At 45.3% G+C, this 26534-nt stretch overlaps 1 protein-coding gene across 3 annotated transcripts in view; it reads right to left on the reverse strand.

Moving 5' to 3' along the window:
- Positions 1 to 7516: 7516 nt before the first annotated feature.
- Positions 7517 to 26534, reverse strand: part of ME3 (malic enzyme 3) — a 187492-nt gene continuing 168474 nt past the window's right edge. For all 3 annotated transcript variants that reach the window (XM_072726141.1, XM_072726143.1, XM_072726142.1), the window contains exons 9-15: positions 16116 to 16213; positions 15747 to 15860; positions 14070 to 14175; positions 13317 to 13459; positions 12596 to 12769; positions 9091 to 9189; positions 7517 to 7754 (exon numbers count right to left, since the gene is read on the reverse strand). In XM_072726141.1, coding sequence (XP_072582242.1) covers positions 7593 to 7754; positions 9091 to 9189; positions 12596 to 12769; positions 13317 to 13459; positions 14070 to 14175; positions 15747 to 15860; positions 16116 to 16213 — 896 coding nt within the window. In that variant the 3' untranslated portion in view covers positions 7517 to 7592. The remainder of the gene's footprint in view (positions 7755 to 9090; positions 9190 to 12595; positions 12770 to 13316; positions 13460 to 14069; positions 14176 to 15746; positions 15861 to 16115; positions 16214 to 26534) is intronic.

Consider the following 26534-nt stretch of genomic DNA (forward strand, 5'->3'; position numbering starts at 1 on the left):
CGGTCAGAGAACAACTGTTGCATTCAGTGAACCTGGGCTCCCTGATGCTGTTGCCTTGGAAATGGAACTTGAGACAGGACTTCCCTGTCGTGCATATTAGCCGGCACGTAGGCCTAAGGAATGACAAGTCTAATGGAGCTTCCATAGGAATCATGGAAAAGCCACAAGCCCGACAATTGCAGCCTCTCTGTTTGGCTTACTACCATTCCCATGCCGGAAATAATATGTAGGGAATTGAGAGATTAGGTGCCAAAATATCCAGCACAATACTTGTATATTTTTATATCATATATAATTAAAATCCTAGAAATTATGAACAGCGCTGTAAACCATATGTGGTTTATTCCTTTAGTCCTTTCAAACACTGCAAGTAGGGCCTATGTGGTTATTTGTTCCTTCATGTTTACCACCCTACAGGAGCACCAGCATACATCAGGCTTTAGCAAAAATTGATTTCATTGGATCCTTACCAAGACTTATGGGGATTATTTAATGTCTTTCTATAAAGCTCATTTTGTGCTGTTATGAAAGCCTCCATTTTGAAAAATCACAAATCTGTGGTTGAAAGTTCACATAAAATACACATTGTACAGAAGCACATGGGTACAATTCTTCAGACAAAAAAGTCTTAGAGTTACTTTAATGTTTACTCTGGGATACAACTTAGAGGGGGAGGAGCTGAAGACAGAGTGGGAGGAGGCTCTGAAATATCTCTAGTAAAATGTTGCCTTTGTCTTGTGCAGGATGTATAGAATAGGTCTTTTATTTAACAACAACAAAAAATTTTAAGGCAGAGATGCTTTGTAGCTAAAACATTTCTTACAAAATTTCTGAACTCTCGTAATTCTTCACCATGACTATTGGAAATTGTTAGCTATTTTTCTTTTTCTTTGAAGCATATTTTTTTTTGTCTTTCCAATCAAAAAAGAAGCGGGTTTCTACTAATGAAGTGATTAGACATCTAATATTTTATATGCTTTTTTGAACTGTGTAACTTCATATTTGGATACCGGATACTTTTATCATGTAATTGATAAAATGATGACATGTATTAATATTAGTTTAACCATATATTAATACTGTCTGGGAATATATTTCTTCAGGAGAAATAATTTCAGTGTTCACCATTCACCAGCTAGTACAAGAGTTTAGCCATCTAAATAAAGGATGGATTGCAGGAGGGAGAAAGAGGCAGGGTAGTAGATTTGTGTTAATATTAGTAAAAGTAGAGGCAAAGGCATTACTAGAGATAAAGAAAATCATTAAAGTTTCAGAAGTTTCAATTTACCAGAGAGTTATAAGAGTTCTAAACTTTATGCATCAAAGAGCATAGGTCCAAAATGTAAAAGGCAAATATGGAGAGAACTACAAGGAACATTGACAAATTTATGATGGTGGTGGGAAATTTTACTATCCTTCTTTCAGAAACAGATCAAGTAGACAAATCAGTAAGGATATAGGTTTGAACAAAACAATTAGCAAGCTTGATTCCATGAACATATAAGGGGCATTGCATCCAACAGTGAGAATCCATATTATTTTTGAGCGAATGAAATATTTTATTTCATTTGACCATAACAATTTCAGCAAATTTAAAATATTTAAATAATACAAACAACTTCTTTGACTACAATTAAGTTAGGAGAAAAGTTAATAATATCCATACATTTGGAATTTTGAAAATCTGTGTCCATAGAGACTGCCACTTCCAGATAGGGTATAGTAGGGTGTGGCAATCCATCTCCCACCCAGTAACAACCAGAAAAATATGGAAAAATGTATGAAGTAGTATGTTTGAAGACATGTGAGAACTGTGAAAGCAACAAGAACGAAGTGAGTAGGAATTCCAGAGAGGGAGGAGCTCTCCTGAGGTGAGTGGCCATTTCCCCACTCCCAATCAGAGGCATTCACTGATTCTGGACATGGACTAGGAGTCAGACTTGGTCCAGGTAGACAGTCTTTACTGAGGAGAAGAGAAACCCAGGCAGGCTCTTGGTGGTCATGTGGGACTGGTACAGCAGATGGAAAATTTGAGAAGTTTGGCCATTTTCCTCCACATGTTGCAAGCTGAATTCCTCAGGAAACAAACATACACTAAATCTGAGATTTGCAATTGGAGATTTATTGGAGAGTTGTCTCAACACCTGTGAGGGAGCCACAGGACCATGAAATGGCAGAAGTTGTTGAATGGTGATACATAGAGTGACAAGACTGGCCTTAGCCAATTTTGCAGGGAACTTTGAAGCTGGGATGGCTCTTTAGAGATGTTCCCAATTGAGGTGTTGAACATTTGGACTTGAATCAACCAGTCTTTGGATGCAGGCTGTCCCTGGGGATGAGGGCATACCCTTGGATGAAGTACCTTCCTTCAGTCAAGTGCAATTCCCAGAGAGGGATGCAGCTGTGAATCTTCAGCATACTTCTGGCAGCTGGGGAAACGAGTGTTTCAGATGTGCAGAGAGATCTAGATGGTGTAACCACAGCATCCACTAGACTAACTGACATATGCTGAATTCTGGATGAATTCAGATCCTGTCTGAGAGCCTGGGGAGTTAGAATGAAGACTTTAAAGACAGAAATCTCCCCTAATCTCATAGGCTTTAGGAGACAAAGTCCTGTTGCAGGAGGTTCCAATTTTCACCAACACTCTTTTGTATTGTAGCCATTTTGGTAGGTGTGAAGTGGTATCCCATTGTGGTTTTAATTTTCAGATCACCAGTGATGTCAAGCATCTTTTCACGTGCTTGTTAGCCATTCACATACCTTTAGTAGTAATAGGTCAATTCAAACATTTTTTTCCACTTTTTCAGTTGGGTTGTTTTGTTATTGAACTGTAAAACTTCTTCTGGACCCAATGCCCTTATTAGGTGTATTATTTGCAAGTATTTCTCTCAGTCTGTTGCTTGTTTTCTCCCTTAATGGTAGTTTCAAGGGCAAAATTTAAAATAACTGAATTATAATCTATCAATTTTTTTTTAATGAATCATGTTTTTGAATTGTATCTAAAGAACTCTCCTCAATCAGAGTTTTCTGCTATATTTTCTTCTAGAAGTTTTATAGTTTCAGCTTGCATTTAGGTCTGTGGTCTATTTTGAGTTTGTCTCCTTTTCTTTCTTTTCTTTTTCTTTCTTTTTTATGTGGATATTCAATAGTCACAGTATCATTTGTTCAAAAGACTATCCTTACCACACTGAAGTATTTTGGTAGCTTTGTTTAAAATCAATTTACCATAAATGTAAGGATGTAGTTGTGAATTCTCATTTCTTTTCCATTGATCTATATAACCACACAGTCTTGATCATTGCAGCTTTATTTTGAAAATGGATAGTGTACTTTTGAAATGGATAGTGTATCCATTTTGAAAATGGATAGTGTACTTTGTTTTTCTTTTTCAAAAATCTTGGCTATTTTAGGTCCTTTCCATTTCCATATAAATTTTAGGATCAGCCTGTCAATTTCTACAAAAAACAAAAGCCTGAGGGATTCTGATATAGAATTGAATTATAAATACTTTGGAGAAAATTGCAGCCTTGACAATAGTTTTCAGATCCATGAATATGAACATTTCTCCATTTGTTTAGATCTTTAATTTTTTTCAGATCTTCCTTAATTTCTGTCAGCAGTGTTTTGTAATTTCCAGTGTATAAGACTTGCACTTTTTAATTTTCTAAGTATTTTTCTTTTTGATACTATTATGAATGGAATTATTTTATTTCTAGATTGTTTATTGCTAGTATATAAAAATGCAGGTGATTTTTGTATATTGACCTTACATCCTATGACTTTTGTAAATTGATTTGTTAGGGGAAGGAGAAAAAGGATTCTATTCTTTGGCATTTTCTACACACAGGATTATGTCATCTGTGAATAAAGGCAGTTTTACTCTTCATTTCCAACTTGGATGCCTTATTTATTTTTCTTTCTTTTTTGAACTGGCTAGACCCTCCATGTTGACCAGAGTGGTGACAACATCCTTGGCTTGTTCCAGATCTTAGGAAGAAAGTATTCTTTTACCATGAAGTATGATGTTAGCTGTTGGTTCTTCCTCAGGTTGAGAATATTCTCTTCTATTCTTGGTTTGTTGAACGTTTTATCATAAATGGATATTGGATTTTTTTCAAATACTTTTATCACATCCATTGATTTGATCTTGTGGTTTTTGTCCTTTACTAATATCATGCATTATGATGACCAGTTTTTATTTGTATTTATTTATTTAAAAAAGGATTTTATTTATTCATGATATACACAGTGAGAGAGAGAGAGAGAGAGAGAGAGAGAGAGAGAGAGAGAGAGGCAGAAACATAGGCAGAGGGAGAAGCGGGCTCCATGCAGGGAGCCTGATGTGGGATTCGATCCCAGGACTTGGGGATCACGCTCTGAGCCAAAGGCAGATGCTCAACCGCTGAGTCACCCAGGCACCCTCATGATCAGTTTTTAAATGTTAAAACAACTTTGCATTCCTGGAATAAATCCCCCTCATTCATTACGTGCAATTCTTTCATATTAATGGCTTTGGTTTGCTAATTTATTAAGATTTTGCTTTTTTTTTTAATTTTTATTTATTTATGATAGTCACACAAAGAGAGAGAGAGAGGCAGAGACACAGGCAGAGGGAGAAGCAGGCTCCATGCACTGGGACCCCGACGTGGGATTCGATCCCGGGTCTCCAGGATCGCGCCCTGAGCCAAAGGCAGGTGCCAAACCGCTGCGCCACCCAGGGATCCCTCTTTTTTTTTTTTTTTTTTTGAACTTAGAATTTAATGTTTATTATTATTGTTTTGTTTTGTAAGCTGTTTTAGGAACTTATTGCCCTTGTTGAATTCCTCACGGTATTGATGTAAAACAAGCAGCATGCCTGTCCTCCAAAGATCTCTCCCACAGTAACAGGCTAGGACAGGTACACTCCAAATCCCTGGTTTGGGGTGGGCTGCTCCCAGGATCTTCCTCTATCCTCACCATCCTCACCTATGGGGTTTCTTGCTGGAATGCCCTGCCCTCTCTTCATGCCCATGGAGCCCTGCCCTCCATGGTGGAAGCATCTTCAGAAGAGGCACCTTCAAGCCACTGTGGACACAAAGCAGAACCCTGCAATCTTCCATAGCGATTGATCATGCATGCAAATCAATAGCTTTCCTATACACCAGCAACACCTTCCCCACTGCAAACTCATGCGCCTCTATCTGGTTTTGATATCAGGGTGATAACAGGTATCCTAGAATGATTTGGGAAGTGTTCTGTCCTTTATTTTCTGAAAGAGATTGTGAAGGATTGGTATTATTTCTATTTTAAATATTTGATAAAATTCACTAAAAAGGGTATCTGGGCCTGTGCTTTTCTTGGTGGAAAAATTTTTAATTACTAATTCAAATTCTTTACTTGGTCTATTGATTTTTGCTCTAATTTTAACTTGCTTTGGATTTTCTTTAGAGAGTTTATGTTATTGCTTTGAGACTTTTCTTTTTTTCCCCCCTAATATAGGCATTTATTTAGAGCTATAAAATTTTCCTCTTAGCACTGCTTTAGCTACAACTCACTTTTATTTTTTCATTCAACTCAACATTTATATATATATATGTGTGTGTGTGTGTGTGTGTGTGTGTGTGTAATTTACCCTATGATTCGTTCTTTGAAATGTGGGTTATTTAAAAATTATTTCATTTCCAAATGGTTAGAAATTTCCCATTTTTTTCGGTTGTTGAGTTCTAATTTAATTATTAACTCTGTCCAGGAAGACTTCAGGAGCCAATTACATTTGAACTCCAAGAATGAATAATGATTCCAGGCAGAAATCTGGGGTGAGCTGCAATTTAATTGACAAAGAGTAGGTAATAGGAGGGAAGGACTTTACAGATGGAGACCAAGCATGTGTAAGGGCACAGGCCTGGATGTGCATGTGTGCAGTGCCGGCAAGATGTTCAGTGTAGTTGGAACAAAGGAAATGTAATTTGTATCTTTTTTATGTCTTGGTCAGTATAGCTACAGTTTATTTATTTAGTTGATCTTTCCAAAGAATCTGTTTTTGTTTCATTGCTTTTCGCTACTATTTTCCTGTTCTATTACACTGAGTATAAAGGACCTGCAGTGGGGGTACAGAAGTTGTGGGACAGGACACAGAAAAAGTAGCGTGAAGGTTCTTCAGTGTTCAGATTCCAGCTTCACTTCAAATCCTCTTCTGAAGAGTTTCTCATTCTCCATGAGCTCAGGGATTACAGAACAGGGATGTTTTTGATGTTTTCTTAGGGTATGCTTGGCAGGGCACCAGCACCAAGGAAACAGATGTTGGAAGAATAAGACCTGGGCAAGGGGTGACTGATGTCTCTGCTAATTACTGTTCTAGGAGTCCAATACCTGCCACTTTTAGGTGGCTACTTAGGACCAATTCACTGTGGACAGTGGGGATCTTGAAGCTGAGCTGGCAGCAAGGGTGGGTGGTAGGTCCCTTAGCATGATTTATTGTTTTCTGTGTTAGCCAATAAAATTAGAGGGTGGAAGCTGTCATCCCAATAGGTCCTAGAAATTTATCAGGGTTTTTGATTGCAGGGGTTGTAGGCTTGTCCCCACCTCCCCATCCCATGGTGTGGGTTCTCCTAGACATGAAGGAGGTGAAAACTATGGTCGAACTTGTCTAAGACACCCCCAAGATAGACCAAAGCTATTTTATAGGAATACGGCCCTGGTTTGCTCAATGCCTTCAGAGTGAAGTGGGGGGGGGGGGGGGGAGAGAGAGAGAGAGAGAGAGAGAGAGATCCAGAGAGAGTTCCAGAGTCAGAAAAATGAAATCAAGTTCTTCCCTAGAACTCCATGGTTTTCTTCCCCTCACTGCCTCTCTTCCTCCTCACACCTTGGCCCGCTGACCGTCCACACCCACGTTTCTCTAGTTTTCCTTTTAATAAGAACCAGAAAGGAATCCTAATATTCAGTAACCCACATTTCAGTGACAATTTTTGTCAAGTGAGTTGCCTTTAGCTACTCAGCCTTCATACCCATCTGAGTCTTGAAGGGTGTGTATTCCTCCAACAGGGATTGAACTCCCTCATGAGTGGGCCATGTTCTCTGGTCAGTGGCTGCCCTTATCTTCCTCATTTTCTCATGACTCCTACCTATCCTTTACCCTTGGGACTCAGTGCACACTTTTCTCCCCCTGAAGCCTTCTCTAATATTCTCATAGGGAGTACCTGCTCCCTTCTCTGAGTACCCTTGACCTTTATCTGCACTTCTTTTATGGACTTAACCACTTTCTCCCTTGTGGCAAAACGAATTGTGTTCATACCTCATTCCCTTCACTAGACTCTGAACTCTGTAAAGGCAGAGTTCTAGGAAGGATTCTAGATTTCCCACAAGGTCTAGCTAATTGTTGGTAATTAGACGAAGAAATTCTTGGGGAGGAAGTCAGAAGAGGGTTATAGAAAAGTGAATTCTCAGGGCCTTCATGTACAAGGCTCTCATTCACTGTGTGCCTGGGTATCTCCCCTCACACCAGAAAGTTCAAAGGAAAAACACAGTGACAAAGATGGCCATTTTAGAATCCATTTATATTGTCAGTGTTACTCTGGGCTTGTTCCAGCCTCACACCAGCGTCTGAAACTGCATCAGACTGTTTGAACATTCATGGCTTCCTTGGGCCAAGTATAGCTGTCCAGTGTAAAGGAGTCATAATCTGGAGTGTAGACCAGGGATCTCACAAAAGCCTCCTTGTCCTTGGGCTCCGGGTAGTAGGAGGCCAGGTTGTGTTTGTACGCGAAGTCGAGGACCTAGGGAAAAACGTATTGGGTGAGGAACTGGAACTCAGGAGGAACCTGCCTAAAAGTTGCCTACAGGTTGCTTGGGAGCCTGTGGAAGGGGAATAACCCCTGGGGAACCATGAACTGTTGTCCATGAAACGACTGGATAGGAGTTTGAGCTTTCTGCCTAGGCAGGAAGCTGCGATGCAGTGGAATAAACACTAGGCCAGGATCAAGAGGCCTCAGACTGAAGTCTGACTCTGCTTCCAACTGCCTGTGGGTCCTCAGCAGTGACACTGTCCTTGCTGAGCCTCAGTTTCCTCACTGTAAAGTGGGAGTAAGGAGACCTTTCTCTGGAGTAGAGTGAGGATAAAATTAGGTAACAGACAACATCAGGTGTCCAGTACCTGATATTTTTCCCCCCTAAATGGGTTGAGTTGGGAGAATAGCCTGGACATTATTCTGTGGGTATTAGATTTGGTTTCAGGAGAGCATTAATCTCAAGATCCCCGAAAGGAGGGAAATGGACATGGTGGAGCTGGGACTATGAGCTGGACCTATGGTCTTGAGGGCTGATTCTGGACCCTACAATGGACAGCTCATGGGGAACACATGCTGTTGTGCAGCACACTTTCTGAAATTATTTTTAAATCCTATAGAAAAGGTAAGACATATTCTAATAAAAATGACAGTATAATAAACCCTAATGCAATCATTATCTATATTTAACAGTTATCAATGTTGGGCCAGTCTTTATTGCATTGTGTTCTGATTCTCTGAAAACCCATCATCTCTGCAAGGTGTCTAGGATAACATTTTTCCTTGGAATATTCCATGAACCTGATCATGCTGTGGCCCAGCCATTCTGAGAAAAAGGGGGAGGAATGAGCATTTACTCTATACTAAGTGTGGAGCTTTCTCACTATCCTCTTTAATCTTCAGAAGTCCGGGAGAAAGGGACTAGTGGCCCCTTTGGAAAAGGAGGAAACTGAGGCTCAGGAAAGTGAAGTGACTGGCAGAGCTGGGACCTGACAGCCTGAGTTCTTTTCATGATGCTATGAAAATTGACCTTTCTGTATAAATGGACACTTATGATTCATTTTTTAAAAATTCCACCCACATTCCGGGCCCCAAGATGATGGACTTTGATGACCTTTTTGCCTGGTGGGAAATCAGGAGCTTTCCCAGAACTGGCCTGAGTGGGTGTTGGGTGTGGGGCTTGAGCTGCAGCCTCCAGGCTCATGCAGTGCAGCCCGAGATGCTCAGGATGTCTCCACAGCTGCCATCCCCTTAGCTCTCCTAAACCCAGACAGAGGAAGGGGTTGAGCCTCACTAGCCGTATGACTGGGGGTCGGATGCTCCTTACTTTGATGGCGATTCTCAGAGACACATCTCGGATGGTGCTGAGTGGTGGGTACAGTCTCCCCTGGGACAAATGCTGCTCAGAGACCTCTTGGGCAATTTGCTGGGGAGAGAGAACCGAGAGTTATAAGCTGAGTTTCTGCCTTCACAGAACAAGCCCAGCTCATTATCCCAGAGACTCACCTTGCCCCTCACAGATGGCCAATTATTGCAGTTCCCGCTGTCATCTCTGCCCTCTCTTGGCCCAGGGGAGCTTAATGCTTGGGTTTTTATTCTTTTTTAGAAGATTATTTATTTATTTATTATTTTAGAGATTGGGGGGAGGGCAGAGAGAGAGAGAGAGAGAGAGAGAGAGAGAGAATCTTAAGCAGACTCCAGACCCAGTGCAGAGCCCGATGTGGAGCTTGATCTTATTGACCCTGAGATCCTGACCTGAGCTGAAATCAAGAGTCAAATCCTTGAGCCACCCAGGTGCTCCAATGCTTGGGCTTTTAAGCAAGGACTGTACTGTGAGATTTCTGTACTGTGAGATTGGCTGAGGCTTTAAACTACACGAGACCCTAAATTCTAAAGGATAATCACCAAGAGCAACATGAATAAACCTGTGGCTTGTAAAGCAGACTCTAGGCTGCTCCCTTGGCTGGTCCAGCCTATTGCACAGAGATCCTGGAGACCCTCACTTCCTCTCCCACATTCTTGGTAATATCCTGGGTGCCCCCCTGGGCCATCTTGAGCTTTCCTTTCCAGCAGAAAGGCTGCTTCTGCAGTGCGTGATACCACTTTCTCTGAATGAACGCCCTAGGCACATCATCCTGGGAACAGCACCTCCCACAGCTTCCTTCCCTGGTTCAGAGCGGTCTCTGAGGCCCAGCTCTCCCCCTCAAGCCTCACCTCATCATCCAGCCTCACTCAGCCAACTTTGCGGAACAGCCTCTGTTATGTGCTGGCTCCGAATCCACTCCCACCCAATCTTGTGTCAATTTAAATTTGGGAAAAGCCACAGTGCTCCCTCAGAACTGTGTCCCAGAATGGATGAGCCAAAGGAGTTGGTCTTGCCTCAGAGTTTGGCTGACGTTAGGGAAGTGGGTCTCCTCCTCTTCCACCTCATTTTCGTGCTCCTACCTCTCCTCTCCATTCATTCATTCAAACATTAACTGAGCTCTGTCATATGCCAGGCTCTGTGCTAGTTGCTGAGGATCCATGGCAGAGAAGCCTTTTTCCTCCTATAGTCTGGAGTCAGTGGACAATTAACAAACAGGTACAAATGATTGTAACATAATGGTGAGTGTAAGCAGAGGGGGCACAGAGGCACAGAGGAAAGCAGGGCCCGGTCTGCCATGTACAGGAAAGCTTTCCAGGGGAAGTGGGTGACACCAGCTAAGACCCGAAGGACGAAGTATGAAGTACTCAAAAAGAGAGAGGGAACAGCACATCCGATTTCTTGGAGAGAGGCAGCAGGAGGGAGCATGGGTTCTAGACTGTGAAAAGAACATTGGCTAGGTGGAGGTAGGGGGAGGCTAAAGGCTGGAGAGGAAAGGAAGGAGGGCCTGCTGATGACATGCCTTGTATGGAAACCATGTGAAGGAGTTTGGGCTTTATCCTGTTAGCACCAAGGAGCCATTCAAATGTCTGAAATGAGGAGAGAGATAGACTGTTCTGGGTTTTCAAGGATTTTCTTGGGGGGTGGGGAGGTGTAGAAGATGGGATCAGAGGGAAACAGGATGTCCATGGCTTGATCTGCATCTGCAAGAGTCATCCTGCAGAGTGAAGAGAGATATCATGTAGGGGTGGTCACTTCTCAGATGTTGGGCACTGGTGGTGCTTTGCTGCAGCTCTGGGGCCATTCTGGTGCCACTGCTCACAAGCCCAGTGACCTTGGACATGTAGCTTAGACTCTGTGCCTCGCTTTCCTTGTGTGTCACATAGCAATAATCACTATCTATTTTACAGAGTTGTCAAGGTGGAAGGAGATATATAAATCTCTTAAAAGTCCTATTATTTTTTTCCATAGGAAAATCGGATTTAACTTAAATGTCTAAACCTAAAAGTACTCCTTTCAGAAATTTAAAGACCAGACTGTCAGCTGCTAGAAGGGAGAGATCTTCACTTGTTTGCCACAAGCAATTATTAATAGGTGGATTGAGGAGAGGTTCCTGTGTAGTTGATGGACACTGCTCATGAAATGATGGAGCTGACCTGCCCCACAACACTAGGAGGTGGGCATGTAGATGTCTCTTGGGCTTACAGGGGAAGGCTCTAGCAACCATGTTTTTGCACAATAGGGCAGTTTGCTTTTAGGTTAACTCTAAGCAGGAAGTGACTCTTCCCACCCAATGGGACATTCAAAGATCTCCACTCTCGGCCACAGGACACCACCACCACTGACACAGCAGGAAGAAGAAATACACAGAATACTCACACAAGATGGACAGAGGCCCATGGCACAAAGCCATAGCTAGTGTGCTCATGGCTTGGGGGAGGCTGAAAAACCTTCAGGGACACTACTTGCATGTCTTTGTGGAGGCAGTGCTCAAAGACCAGGACGTAGTAAGAAGGAACCTAGAGCATGAGACAGTTCCTTATGGGACTCCCAGAAGTAGAGCTAGATAGGGCTGCCTGGAGGCTGTTCCCATGGCTTGCTGGTTCGGGGCTCTCACCATGGTGAGGGGGAAAGGCAAATGTGTCAGAAAGCACAGTAGAGCCTTTGGAACTCATTGGGGATAAATATATCTAGTATTTGTTTATAGTTTTGGTTAGTTTAGCCTCCCCAAAGAGACATTTCTATGGTTTCCTCAGAGTGAAGATAAATGTGAAGTGCCTGGCATTTAGTAAACGTGTGGTAAATGTAAGCCATTGTAGCTGCTAGTAGTAATAGCCATTATTATGAATGTAGGCTGTCATTCTTAATGGATTCTTTCATTGTTTTCATCACGTCCAATAAAGAATCATTTTGGGAGTATTTCTAGTAAGATACATGGGGAGTACTCCTGTATCTGTGCTCCAGATCCAGGCCAGAATAGGGAAACCTGGCTTGCAATCTATCCCTTTCTTACAGAAAGCTGCCCTAGTGGGGCTTATCCTACAACAGCTTACCCTGGCAATGTGGTCAAAATCAGGGGCTGGAAGAATCCGTGGCCTGTCATGGTCCATGAGCCTAGTTTCAGATGGCTTTGGTGGCATCTCCTCTGTTCTAGGCATCATGTGGGCACTGCTGGGAAGCAAGGGGCAGATAAGCTATGTCCCCTCACTGCCAGTGCCTCCTGTCAATGCCTCCTCCCATTGGCTAGTCCTTATTCTCCCTTAAAAATTGTATGTTCTGAGAGAAGTTTAAGCATCGAGGTGATCTTGACCAAAGCTTGAGGTCAAGCATTTTGAGGATCTACTGCTAGGTTTGGGGCAGGTGGGTAGAAGAGGTGGTAGAAGGAATCTTTGGGGGCCCAGTGTAGGACCTGGTATAGATCACAGGCCCTATTGGGAGTGTGCATGCAGGGGAGCAGGGGCAGTGATACCTCTGCCGTCAGGAGGAAGATCTCATCTGGGATGTGCCGGATCCCGCCAGCAATGACTCCCAGAGCCACTCCAGGGAACACATAGGCATTGTTTCCTTGCCCAGGAATGAAGGTCCTGCCATCTTCTAGAGTCACGCTCTTAAAAGGACTTCCACTGGCAAAGATCCCTCGGCCCTGGAGTTGGGAAGAAAACCAGAGATGGAGCGTGGAGATGGGTTTCAGGCAGTAATGGTGGCCTAGTTTTATCTCCCGAAGGTCAAACCCTTCTTCATTCTCTCCCAAATGGCTCAGCATTGGGCTGAGCACACTGCAGGTGCTGAAAGCACACTTGTTCATTGACCAGAAAGCTTAGCTCCCACTGAGTTACCTGGCAGCCAAGAAATCACTGACAGGTGAAGGTATTTTAACCTGTCACCTCCCGAGCGGGCCAATCCAGGTCATGACACGTATGCAGGTGACCTAGAGTCTATAAATGCCTCAGGTTCTGGTCAAAGCTCTATGTTACTAGAGGAACCCTGAATAGTATAACATGATGGTAAGAGCTTGGGCTTCAAAGCTCCACTCCTTATTAGCTCTGTGACCTTGGGCAAGTTATTTCATCTTTCTGAACCTTGGTTTGCTCATCAGTGATGTGGGGACGTTTTTTTCACCCTCATAGGGTTTCTCATAATTATGGTTACTATGTCCTCTCAGCCTGGGGAAGGAAGGACTCCCCGCTGACCTCAGTAACCTGGTAGCACTTCTCAGCCGTGCACTCGGCCTTGCTGGTGGGGTTGCTCAGGGCAAAGATGATAGGGCGCTCGTGGAAGGAGGCCATGTCCCTCAGAATCTGCTCCGTGAAGGCTCCTGCGATGGCAGCAACACCTACAGGGAAAAGGGGGGTAGTAGGGATGCCTACTCTTTATAAACACCCCATTCCTCTCGTGGTGGCGGTGGTGGTGGTGGTGGGGAACTTGGTGCAACATGAAAGACTTTTGGAGATAGCATCCACCATATGGGTGGATGGAGGGAGCCAAAGAGAAAAGGGTCTTCTTGCGTGAGCTGGGTAAGACCTCCTGTTAATCCCTAAGGGAACGCTGGTCCACTTCAGGTCTCTGCTCAGTTGAGATGTATTCGTGAAGGCATTCCTGGGCATTGTCCTTTAGGGTGCATGGCTCTCCCAGTACAGGAAGAGATGCCAGGGTCCCCTGTTTGGGAGACCAGTGCTCACTTCCTCTCGGTTAGAAAGACCAGCCCTGTGCTTTTCCACTGCATTGTATAAATCTTCCTCACTAAGCCCCAGTTTGGTGCCTTAGTTCTGTGGTTTTTATATAGTAGTCACTCAGTGAAAGATTGTGGCACTGAAGTGGACATGGAATCAGGGAGGGAGCTGTGTTTCCATTGATGACTTATGCCTCCTGGCTGAGCCTTAGTTTGCACCTGAAAGTCAAGAGGGTTAGCTGGGCTGGACAGTGGGCCTCCTGCCTCCTCCTACCTATGATGGCCGTGGGCTTCACCAGCCTCACCACCTCCTCCAGGCTCTTCACTTCAGGATGGTCCTGGGCAAACATCTCCTTCTCATGGTTTAGGTGGCTCCTCCCCTGCAGGGAAAGGAAAACATGGTGCTTGGCAGTGAGAACAGCTTGGTTGGACATGGATGCATCTGGAGATTCTGAGAGCATTCCCTGGAAAGCCCCGTGCTTTGGTTTGAGCTATCAGAAGCCTTGTCACTCATCCTCTTGATCAGATCTCCTGATAAAACCCAAGGTGGAACCTGAGGATTTTATTGGGTTTGTGTCACAGTGTGGGGATGTATGTGGGGATTTATTTAAGTCAAAACATACATGGAGAATCTATAAAGCCTTCCTTTGTGCTGCTAGGATCATGGCTTCCTGGGCCAGGACAGAAAGGCTCTCATGAAATGTCTGTATCTGAATAAGACCTTTGGCCCCAAGGCTGCCAGCACTTAGGGCCAGTTGAGGGATGGGGGCCTGAGTCACCCAGGGTCAGGAAGCTAATTTGAATGTATTTTACAAGAGCCACTGACCTCCCTGTGAATAGTAATAAGCTAAGCCCCAGGACAGGCTTGCAATGGCTGGCTGTTCTCAACAAGCCCAGGATTCTTTCCATTTCCTCAAATGGGAGTCAGTGGGTGACAGGCTAGTAGATGGTACAGATGTCTCTGATGACTCCTTTGGGTCAGCTGGCCTCATGAGAGGCAGAGTGAAGACCTCAGCTTTGAGAGAGATTAGAGCAGGGGTAAGCTTCATGGGATGAGCAAAATAATGTTGAAAGGTGGCAAGAGGGTAGCCTCTGGCAGCTTTTACCTTTGCCTGACTTATGCTCTAGAATGACCTGCGGTGGGGGGAGGAATCCCTTCTGGAGGTGATCTGGCTCTATATGAGACAACAGAAGGTCAGTTTCTGCTGAGGCTCTTCTATTCTTGGTTGACACCCCTATGTACTTCCTTCATTTTTACCTCTGTCATCTTAAAAAAAAAAATCTCTCACTGGCATTCTATGTCAGTGGAATTTGGGGCATTAAAGCTTGGAGCTTTCAGTGAAATCCTAAGGAAGGAGGCCATCCAGTTATGCCCTTCACCATATTCCAGCTAGAAGCCAGACTGTATCTCATTCATGCTTTCACTCATACTTCAAACATAATTACACACTCATTACATGCCATTGATATGAAGACTACATAGCCTAGTGGGCAGAAAGACAATTACAAGGGCAACTGCCCTATAGTGTGGCAAGTGCAATGTGTGGAGGGGAATGGCTACATGAGCATAAATGTAGAAAATAAACTGAGACCTAGATGCTCAGGGAAAGCATCTTGGAGGAGGTAACAGAAGACAAGGAGGAAACAGATGGGGTTGAGGGTTGAGAGTGGGTGTGTGGCACAAGACAAGGGCATTTCAGACAGAGGAGTAAAATATGCAAGGATGTGGAAGAGAGGGCAGGTTACTTTTGGAACATTATGATTTACTGTTGCTGGAGGTTAGTACAGGCTTTTGGACAGAGCAGTTAAGGCTTCTGCTTTGGAGGTTAGGACATTACCCTCCTGTTGCTTTGTATTTTGTCTGAGCATTTTGCCCCCTGGAGACCTCTTATAGTCTGGTTCCAATAGCTGTAGGTGTCAGGAAACCTCTAGGTCTCCAGACTGACAGTACCTTGACAATGAGCCCCTTGGAGTCCACCATCCAGATCTTCCTTGTAGCCTCCGCCTTGGGTACACCTTCTTTTTCCAGGGCCATGACAAGGAGGTGTGCGATGCCCATGGCTGCCTGGGAGGTACCATATGGTGGACGTTCAGATACAAGGCAGATAGCTGCTCAGCATTTATCAGATGCTTTACCAAGATCCTCTCTTCTCTGCACCTTTCCCCCTACTCCTTAAGGCCCAGTAAAGTCCTTGAGACACCCAAATGGTGTCCAGGCAGCTGCAGTTGTCATAAGATACCTTGATGGTTCCTCTTCTCTGAACCCCTAAACACCTCTCTTTCTTCATGCTTCACCCATCATTCTCCTGATGGCACCTACCTCACCTGCACCTTGGAAAACAAACACGTGATTGGAGAGCTTGTTCTTAGTGATTCGTAGAGCAGCCAGGATCCCTGCCACAGCGACGGAGGCTGTGCCTGCAACAGAGTACCCTGAGGTCAGTCCCTGGCCACTGGCTTCCAATCTCTAAAAGAAGACCCTTGGCAGAGTTCCCCATGACTAGAATGTGCAGCAGAACAAGTGACGTTCCTTGGCCTTACGGAAGTCAAGTCTGTAGGCATGCTGGCTCTGGAGCAAGTGCACGCCCTGTTTTGTAGCTAATTGTTCTTTTGAGAAACAGCTCCTGGGTTGTTACTGGACCCTGGGAATGAGGATCAGATAGTCAGGTGCTGCTACTACCATCATTCATAAGTGAAATGACAAGTACAAATTTAATAGAAGCCGAAAAGAAGTATGAGCCTCACAGAATAATTTGTTTAAGGGATAAATGGATAAAAAAAAAAAAACAAATTAAAAATGAGCCCACAAACTAGCCATGAGACATTAGGTGACCATGTGATCTGAGCTGCCTATCTTACCCACCAAGTCATAAGGTTGGTGTGCCCGGTAGCATACCATCATCAATGGCTTGAGGCCATCTGGAAGGTACAAGTAAGTTGCATGAGCAGGTGGCTCAGACTCATTTGACATCTTCTGCTGCTGCATGATTTCTTCTTGCTCAGTGCACACCTACAGCCTCACTAGGGATTCCTTATGACCAAGGAGAAAGAAACGTGGGCTTGGTTTACAGATTATTCTTAATGATATACTGGGATCAATGGGAAGTTTATGGCTGCAGCTTCACAGCCCCAATAAAAGGTAGCCCAAAAAGGTGATAGTGAGGAAAATATTCCCAATGGACATGACTTAAAGTTGTAAATTTGGTTGTCCATTTTGGACCAAGAGATGGCTAGATCTACATTGATTCATGGGCAGTTGCTAATGGTTTGGCTGATGGTCAGGGACTTAGAATAAAATAAATAGTAAGATTGGTGATAAAGAGGTGTGGGGAAGGGGTGTGTGGACGGACCTCTTGGGATAGATGTACAGTGTGAACATACTTGGGCCACATAAGAACGTTCACCAAAGGGCATAATGAAATAGGTTCCCTCAATCAGGTGGAGAAAATGGCATGTCCTGTGTATGTTAGTCGGCGTCCTTCTCCCACCATCCAGGGTTTATAAAATGAGTTTATGTACAAAGGAGCCATGGTGGCAAGGATGGAAGCTAAGCATGGACCTCCTCTCATCAAGGCTGACCTACTACTGCTACTGCTAAATGACTAACCTGTCAACGGCAGAGACTAATATGGAGCTCCTGGTATGGCACCATTCCCTGGGAGCACCATTTACCTGGCAGCAGGATGATTACATTGGATTCTTTCCATTATAAACAGGGGAGAGACTTGTCTTCACTGGAATAAACAAATATTCTGGATATAGATTTTCTTTCCCTGTATATAATAATCTGCCAATGCCATAATCTGTGGATGTTTGGAATCTGTGAATGGCCTATTCACCATCCCAATATATTCCAGACAATGAGGCTCTAATCAAGGAATTCATTTCACAGTAATAGAAGTGAAGCAATAGGCTTATGCCCATGGAATTCAGTGGTATTACTAAGTACTCTTCCGCTTAGGAGCAGCTGGCCTAATAGATTGGCAGAATGGGCTCCTGAAGACTTACTTAAGATTCAGTAGAGGTAACACCCCATGAAGCTGGTGAAGTTCTATCTTACAGGATGTAATATAGGATTTGACTTAGCAGACAATACATTGTGCTCTTTCTCCCGCAGCCAGAATACTTGGGTCTGGAAATCAAGGGGTTGAAGTGGAAGTGGTTCCTTTCACCATTTCACCTAATAACTCACTTGTACAAACTTTGCTTCCTGTCTCTTCAATTTTGTGCTCTCTGGATTGGAAGTGTTGATTCCCATGACACAGATGTTTCTACAGCATTCACAACATGGTTCTACCAAATTGAGATCTGAGACTGCCCCTTGGCCATCTGGTGCTCTTTTTGCCATGAAACCAGGGGACAAAGAAAGACAGGATTACTTTACTGGCTGTGGTTATTCATCCTGATACTGATGGAAAACTGAGGACAGGAGGGATTAGGTCTAAGCCCAGGGGATCCTCTGGGGGTGTGTCTCAGTACTTGTATGCTCAATAGGAGATAAGAATGAATAGTATTACAACAAAGGAGAGGTAGGACCACTGAGGATTCACCTTCAGAAATAAAGGTTTGGCTCATCCCACCAAAAAATCCCAGACAACTGAGGTCCTGCCTGAGGACAAGAAAGAAAACAGGGTGATGGAAAGGCTAGGAGAAGAGGAAGGAACGCTTTTTCCAGCATCATGCCTGCCTTGTAAGATTGCCGGGTAAAATGTAGGACACATAAATTTGAATTTTTGATAAACAACAAATAACTTTTCTTTTTTTAGTGTATGTCCCATGCAATATTAGTATAAATATTCTAAAAAAATTATTCATTCCTTATCTGAAATTCAAATTTAAGTAGGCATGCTGCATTTTCATCTTGCTAAATCAGTAAACTCCACAGCCTTGGCTTTCCACTTCTACAGCAACAGATTGTTCTGTTGAGTTGAATCCAGAAGCACTCTGTCCATCACTTGCGGAACAAGCCTTGTAGCGCACGCCTCAGAGATACCAATACTAGCTGGCTGTCACCTGGTCTTCCTTTTTACTCTATAGGCTCCGGGCTGGGAGCAGGTCCTTAGGGCTTTTCATTTTTTAAATACATAATAAGCAGGACTTTGTACTAAGTCTTTTCTGCTAAAGCAACGGGTGTAGACCCTACCTGATGGAGAGTTCACAGTAAAGTAATCACACGGGCAGTGGTAAGCCTCCATGATAGTCAAAGAAAAGAAGTTACATGGGGGACAACTTATGGGTTGTTGACGTTGCACAAATCACAGTAACTGATGTCATCCAAGGCTGGTGAGGGAGGAGTGAAAAGTAAAAAGTTGCAGCATAAATTGTATTTTAAAATGCTACAAACTTTTTTGGAAAACTCTTTCCCAATATAGAACAAAGGCATAACATGTTCGTGCCCTTTCACCTCATACTTCGACTCCTGGGAATCTATGTATGGAAAAATCCACCATGCATGTCCTAGGATATTTATGATGGTGTTATTTATAATGCAGAATGACTGGAAATAACTTAAACATCTAACAAAGGAGTGACGGTTAAGTAGAAGCTAATGTGGACACTCAGAATGTACTGCAGCCGTTTAAAATAATCATGAAGATGGGGCAGCAGAGAAAATGCTATTAAGTTAGTAGCTAATGTCAGATATTGCTCTAAGTGTTTTATGTGTCTAACTATAAAGACATTTATTTGTTTAATCCTACCTATTATCACCCTCATTTCTCAGCCTGAGAAAATGAAGTACAGAGTCGTTTGATGAGTTGTCCAAGATTATATAACAGAGTGAGGATTTGAAGGGTATCAGGGAATCCCGGGGAATCAGGCACGAGGCCTTATGCTCCTAACCATTAGACAATGCTTCACTGGGTTAGCTGGAAGGAAGAGAACCTTAAAAGGTCTACATATCATAATTCTAGTTGTAATGAAACGTGCACTGAGAATCTGGAAGGAATAACAGAATATTAAAGGTTTGCAGAGTGGGAATATGAATGAATTTTCTGTTTACTCTTTCCAGTTATCTAAGGGATTTGTATTTTGTAGCTCTGGGGATGGGCCTTCTCCCAGAATATGGGCTGGATTTGTGCCTGGCTTAGAGGCCATGTGTTGGGCCAAGACAGGGGGCACATGAAACAGCCAGAGGCTAATAAGGACATGCTCATTGGGGGAACACAGAAGGAGGGGTGTAGGCTCTCCAGCCTTCACATAGGAATGGTCTGGAGGGCTGCTAAAGTGCCACAGGGTCCCACGGCCTGGGCTGAGGACTACTGGGGGGCTTTCCTGACATCCTCCTGAGGGTCCCCAAGGAGCTCACAACGCAGGTGTGGAGGGCCGTGGCCCATGCTAGGCACTTGTGGAAGAGGACTCAAACATGGTCCCTGCCTCTGGGGAACTCCCTATTCACCAAAGCTTGGGCACGAATAGCTGTTACATAATCAGTAGTCAGAGGTCATTATTTAGAATTCATTGCCTTCATTTTATGTCTTAAGCATCAATTAGGTATTGGACTCTGAGTTACCAAGGATACCATTGATAACAAAACAGGTTCCTTCCTGCTCTGTAAAGAAAGTGTTAACTGCAAGTATAACTTTATAAAGAAAGTATAACCAGTATTAACTGATTACAAGTGTGATGACAACTATGAAGAAGGTGTTTACGATATGCCTCTTGTTAGTTCACGGATAGAAAAGTCTATTGTCAGCATCGACCCCCTTTTGCTTCATGCCTCCCCACGTACTCCATGCAATGGGTGCATTACTGCTCATTCCTGAACACGTTGTGTCTTTCTCCCCTCCTGTGCTTTGCCCAGCTGTTTACCATCTATAGGACCTTCTGCAGTTCGTTATTGATTCCTTAAGACCCAGCCCACAGGATCTCCTCTGCCAGACATCCTCTGTTTTCTCCAGCCAGGCAGCCTTAACCTCTCTTTCTCTGCCCAGATCTACTTTTGATTTAACCTGAATAAAGAGAGGCTGTATCATGGCCAGGCTCAGAACTGTACTGTGTTCAAAAGGAATACCATGCTGACACCCAAGAAAGCATCAAAAAACAATTTAAGTAATTATTTAAAGGTAGTAAGAATTGCACAGTATGACCCTCCTCCAAATTCCTAAACACCCTGGCCTATGATATGTCCACTTATTGCATCAGCTACTCCCCATTTCCATCTTTCTGCAAATAACTTTGTGCAAACTCCACACATCCTACTCTTTGGCTCCCAAGAGCCACTTTCATTTTAGTTCTACTGGGTCAGAGTCTGTATTTCAAAAGATCTTCAGATGATGTATATGCATGCCCGTTTAAGCCTGAGATGTACCGCACTAGATGGCTTCTCTAGGTGAAGTACTGGTTTTCTTCCACTGGATAGAGAGGGGGTTTCTATTCATCTGATTCTATTTCAGGCCATCTTCTGCCTCCTGAAAAGAGTAGCTGTGCAAGACATGCGCCGCCAGATGGCGCCAAAGATATTCCATCAGAGAATCCCAAAGACAACCGACCCCCCCCCCCCCCCCCCAATGCCTTGATGGGTCCTTTCCCTCTCAGAGGCCAAGGCTCAACTGTGGTTAGAACCTACAAGCCCAACAATTGGGCTTAGCTGTAGAAATTCAGTGCTGGATGGGGACTGGAGAGAATGACTTACAACAGATGAGGGCACTGTCGCCCAGTCGGAAGCAAAGCAGGAACACCAGGGTGCTACTTCCTGCCCTTTGTGATCTCTGAGGCTCAGCCACCCTCTCCTGACTCGGGACTTGATGGCAGCAGGAAGGGCATGATGGGCTTTCCTTGGGGGAGAACTGAAGGGTGGGGGTTGTGGAAGTAGAAGGAAGTGACCTTAGGCAGGAGATGTCAATGATTCTGGAAAGGGTGGAGAACACAAAACAATAGGAAATCTGATAGGAAAGAATGTAACACTTCCATGAAAGGGTACAAGGGCAACTGCCATCTATTGATCACTCTCCTCGCGACCTTGACTCTGTGCTAGGTGTGTGTTTAGCTCTATTTGCTCATTTAATCTTCACAACAACTCTACCAAGCAGGTATTAGGAGCCCCCGTTTTCCCCCCTCTCAGAGGTGGAAAGTGAGGTTCAAACAATCAGGAGAGAACTTCTAAATCCTCTTCCAAGTCTAGAAACCCTCCAAGTCCTCACACTTGTCTTTCCTCCTGTTACCACCGATGGGCCATCCCCGCTCCTTGCTAAAGCCACCTCCAGGTATGTGCCAGATCCCGTCTGTTTTGCCCACTCAAGGAATTTGTCTCATAATTCTCTCTCTCTCTCTTTCCTCTCTCTCTTTTGTATCCTCTATTTCTCTTCTGCTGAATCACCGCCATCAACGTACAAATAGGTCCTCAAGCTCCCACCTTTGGAAGGCTTTGTCTTGACTCTGTATAGTCTCACCCTATTTCTTATTTGTAAAGAGCTGAATATACTTGTCACCTCTTTTTTCCTTTTTCCTCCCTAAAACCCAGTCCAATCAAGCAACTGTCCCCACCTCTTGGCAAGGTCACCCTTTGGGAAACTCTCTCTGCCCTTGGCTCCTGGAGCCCCACACTCCTGCTCTTCTCTCTGGGATCCTCCTCTGAGGCCAGCCTGTCAAGTGGCAAGTTACCCTGATTACAGACCAACATTCAAGAGACAAAACAGCAGTTCTGGAGCAGCCCTATCTTATAAAGTCTGGCAAATAAAGTTATCTCATCATTGACTTTCATTTTGGGTAGCTCTTGGGTAAAGTGTTAGGGATTCAAAAGTGGAGAGGAAGCAAACTAGTTAGCTTTCTGGAGGTAGCCACCTGGAGAAGCCCAGGGCTCCGGGGAGGTTGTTGAACCTGGCTGGTGCTCATGAATGCCATGGGCCGTACAAACTGTGATGGGGTGTTTCCCATTCACGATGAAATAAAAACAAGCTTTCCTTTTCAGAGGGAGCTTTCCATAATTACATTTCCTGTAAACTGAGTATTAGAGGTTGTACATTTGGGAAACAGCACAAAAGGACAAGCTGAAAAGGTAGTTTCTAATGGTCACATTTGACAAAGTTAAAGGACCCTTCATGCTGAACAACAGATTACTGGAGGAAAGGGAAGAACTAGCCAGTTTTCAGGTGAGGTACAACTGCTGTCCCACACGGGGACAAGGGCACGGGGTTAGGCTTGGTCAGGGTCCATTCATGGTGGCCTTGGAGGCCTGGGGCCATGTGGGGACTGTGTGTCCTACACTTCAAGGCCAGGCCCGCTCCTACCTTCCCCATCATTCATTGTCCATTAGTGTCTGTACTGGGTGCCTGTTCTGGGCCTTCAGTACACCAGGCCTTGGGTGTAGAAGGGTGAATAAAACAGTCGGTTTGTAGGTAGTTAACAGCACATATGTTCAGAAAATTCAAGTTCCCCTTATTGGATACAGCCAAAGCCCTCTAGGCTACTTCAGCCCTATTTCTGTGTCATGGGAGAACTTTCTGGAATCCCTAGACTCTATAGAAGGCAGTTCCTGGCCCATGCAGAAGATGGGTTAGACCCACTCTGACACAATTTGGGAGGAACCAGAGAGAATAATTACCATCTTGTTGGCTTCTTTGAGGTTTTACCTGATGTAACAGGCTAATGAGAAGTCACAGGAGCCGGGAGCAGATGCAAGAGACTCACAAGAAACTCAGGGCTAGAGATAGCCCTGTTAAGTGAAGAACAGCCAGAGAACACAGGACTTCATGGGAAAAAAAGAAAAAAAAAAAAAAAAAAAAAAAAGAAAGGCTGTGGAGAGAAGGTTGAAGAGGCCAGGGAGGCTTCATGATGAGGGAGAGAGATTGGAAGGGCCAGGAATGCTGCTCCATGTGTGTGGTGGTGCAGGGGAGGGGGCCGAAGCCCCTAAGAGCCGGAAATAGCTCCTGGTGTCTTGTAAACAGGAAAAACCAGCTGGTCAAAGTCTTCAGAGCTTGGCCATTCCTTCCCATCTGCCCCTATCATGACATCTGAGCTCTGGGGAACTCTGAGCATTCTGCAAAAGGGGTGACTCCTAGGTCTGGGGAAGGGTGGGGTTAGCCAGACCCCTGTGGGACGAGCTTCGCCCAGGGCGTGGTACCCTGGAGGAGGTGAGGCTTGAGCCTTTAAGGACACACAGATGTTAGTCAAGAGAAGCAGAGAACTCTAGGCAGAGGGACCAGCATATTCAAAATCACAATTGGCAGAAAATTCATAGAATGAGGAGGAAGTCAATGGGCTAGAAGAATAGGGTGTATGTGGGAAGTAGGCAGAGGTCCTGCCTCCCTTCTCCTCAGGCTTGCCCACTCCTGTGCTCACACGGACCTCTCTCCTCCCGTCCACCCAGCCTCTCTGTCTTTGGGTATCAGCCCTCCTTTCCTCCCTCTCACACGTATGTGTCAGGAGCCTACTATGCCCCAGAGGTACTCATACTAGGTACCAGAAGTGAGTACTACTGCATGCCTGTCCCTGCCTGTCCCTATGACAACCTGGTGCCACAAACAGGGATAATGATGGAAACACCTCGCAGTGAATCAGTGTGGGCCAACCCGAGTCGGTGATGGCTTTTTCAAAGCATCCTGGTCGTCTGTCGGCACTGGCTGATTATCATTCCTGGCTGTTGATACTCTCATGTCCATTTTGCGGATAAAGAAAAGAAGGCTGTGAGGATTTAAGCCATTTGGCCAAAGCACAAAGTAGAAAAATGGGGATTCAGACCTTGGCTTGTCTCAATCCAAGGCCTGACTGTTAAGTACTCTGACTCACAAGTTAAAACTTGAAAGCGCGAGAGGGTGATGACGGCCTGACATAGCACATGGCACCCTGACAGGCCATCTGGTTCCGGGGATGTGCTGGGACCTGGGAGCAGTGCAGGTCCAGGGCAGGCTGATGGGGCAGGAGGATGCTCTGGAACAGACAAGCCGGCTAGACTTTCGTGTCCCTGGCCATACGGTGTGAGCAGCTAGCAGTGGGGGCCCGAGGCCCAAGGTCACTAGGCCAGCAGCATCCTGGATCTGGCTCCCGGGAAAGGATGCAGCTGGCCTGTCCTCCTGCATGACCACTCTTGTTGCCGTTCCCCTTCTAGGTCTCTTTCTCCTCCCCTAAGGGCAGGGATGCTTCTCTGGTTCCCGCTGAAACAAATAGACACCTGAGGCCCTGCCTCTTCCAAATTCCTGAAGAGCCTGCCAGCAGTAGCCAGTGCACGAGCAGCCCCGCTCACTGAGAACCGGCCTGGGGTGGCTGAGGCTCCCGTGAGTCAGCAGGGGTGGGGGCAGAGGAGCCTGCTGGCAGCCCTGGGGGCACCGGGCCCTTCCAGCACTGGGGCTGCAGGCGCCCCACCATGTGGGCAGCCCTGAGGGGTTGCAGAGTCCCAGGTGAGTGCTCTAGCAGCCTGGCCACAAGACAGTTCCAGTTGTGTGCCAGAGCTCCTGCTCAGCTCCAGGCCTGGCCCTGCCCTCACGGAGCACAGTCTGGGAGGACCCTGAAGCCTTTAGTCATATCTTCCTTGTTCCACCAAGGATGTGATGCTGGGCTGGTATTCAGAGCAGGCAGCGTGGCCCCTGTCTCGTTTTCCAGTCCCTACCATGTGTGTGGTTCCAGGCAGATTGTGATGATGAGTCCTCCTGGGGTGGGCTGGGTTTGTCCCCAGCAACCACCTGTGATTTGTTGTTGGTGTCTGTTTACCACTGTCATGCCTCCTTCTTTTTTGCCTGCCTCTCTCCCTCCTCCTCCTTTCTCCAACTCTCTTCAATTCTGCATGTGGATGTTCCTTTTCTATTTTTGAGCATGGCTATATAGTTTTAGGTTTCATTTATCTTTACTTTGTACTTGGAGGTGAAAGGGGCCAATTCTAGCATGAGCTTAACATCTTCTATGTTGTCCCATGAATCCTAGAATTCCTCACCCGTCTCCTGATTGCCCACTTAGCACTGAAAACACACATCAGAGGCTTCTGGAGCTGGACCCATCAGTAACCAGCTGGTGATGGGGAGGAAGGGAGGTGTAGGGGGTGGTGGTAAGCCCCTTCCCCTCTCTGGGCCTCCTCTTTGGTCTGTAAACTGGGGGAGTTGAATGAACGGATGGGGAATATGGGAGCAGCAGGCTGCTGGAGCCCAGTGACACCCCCAGTCATGTGGGATCTGGGATTTAATTCTTAGCAAGCAGACTCACTGCACTGCCTCCCACATGCAGGGAACAGGCAGCCCGATGTCACAGAGACGGAGGGAGAACTCTGAGCTCTGAGTCAGAAATAGCCAGGTTCTAGTCCCACCTTGTGCCCGTCTGGCTATATGACCTGGAGCAAAAACTAACCCTTGAACTTCAGCTTCCTTACCAGTGACGAGGGACAGCTGTGCAGCCTCCCTGGAGGGGTAGGGGCTATTTTGAAGAAGTTGTGAGATCATGTGGATGAAAAACACCTTCCACATCCAAAGTTCTGTGTACATGCAAAATGGTATTATTTGGCACAGCTTGGGCTCCCTGGGAAGCAGATTCTGAGACATGTGGAGTGTTCAGGATGTTATCAAGAAATGCCCTTGGGATCAGCACCTATGGAAGGGGGGGCGGGAGCAAGATGCAGAGGAGAAGCGGGCTGTGATGGAGTCCCTAAAGCCCCAGCCAACCCTGAGGGGGAGCTCTGGAGTTAAAATGTCCTCTCCAAGTTGTCCTACATTGGGCCAAGACGGCTGGGCTTTTATATTCCCTCATCACTGGGTGAGGGCATCTGTGGCAGGACAGGGCCTTGGGGGGCAGGGGCGCTCCATAGCTGAGCCGCTCTGCC

The sequence above is a fragment of the Vulpes vulpes genome, chromosome 11 (genome assembly GCF_048418805.1).
Source record: "Vulpes vulpes isolate BD-2025 chromosome 11, VulVul3, whole genome shotgun sequence".
NCBI classification, from domain to species: Eukaryota; Metazoa; Chordata; class Mammalia; order Carnivora; family Canidae; genus Vulpes; species Vulpes vulpes.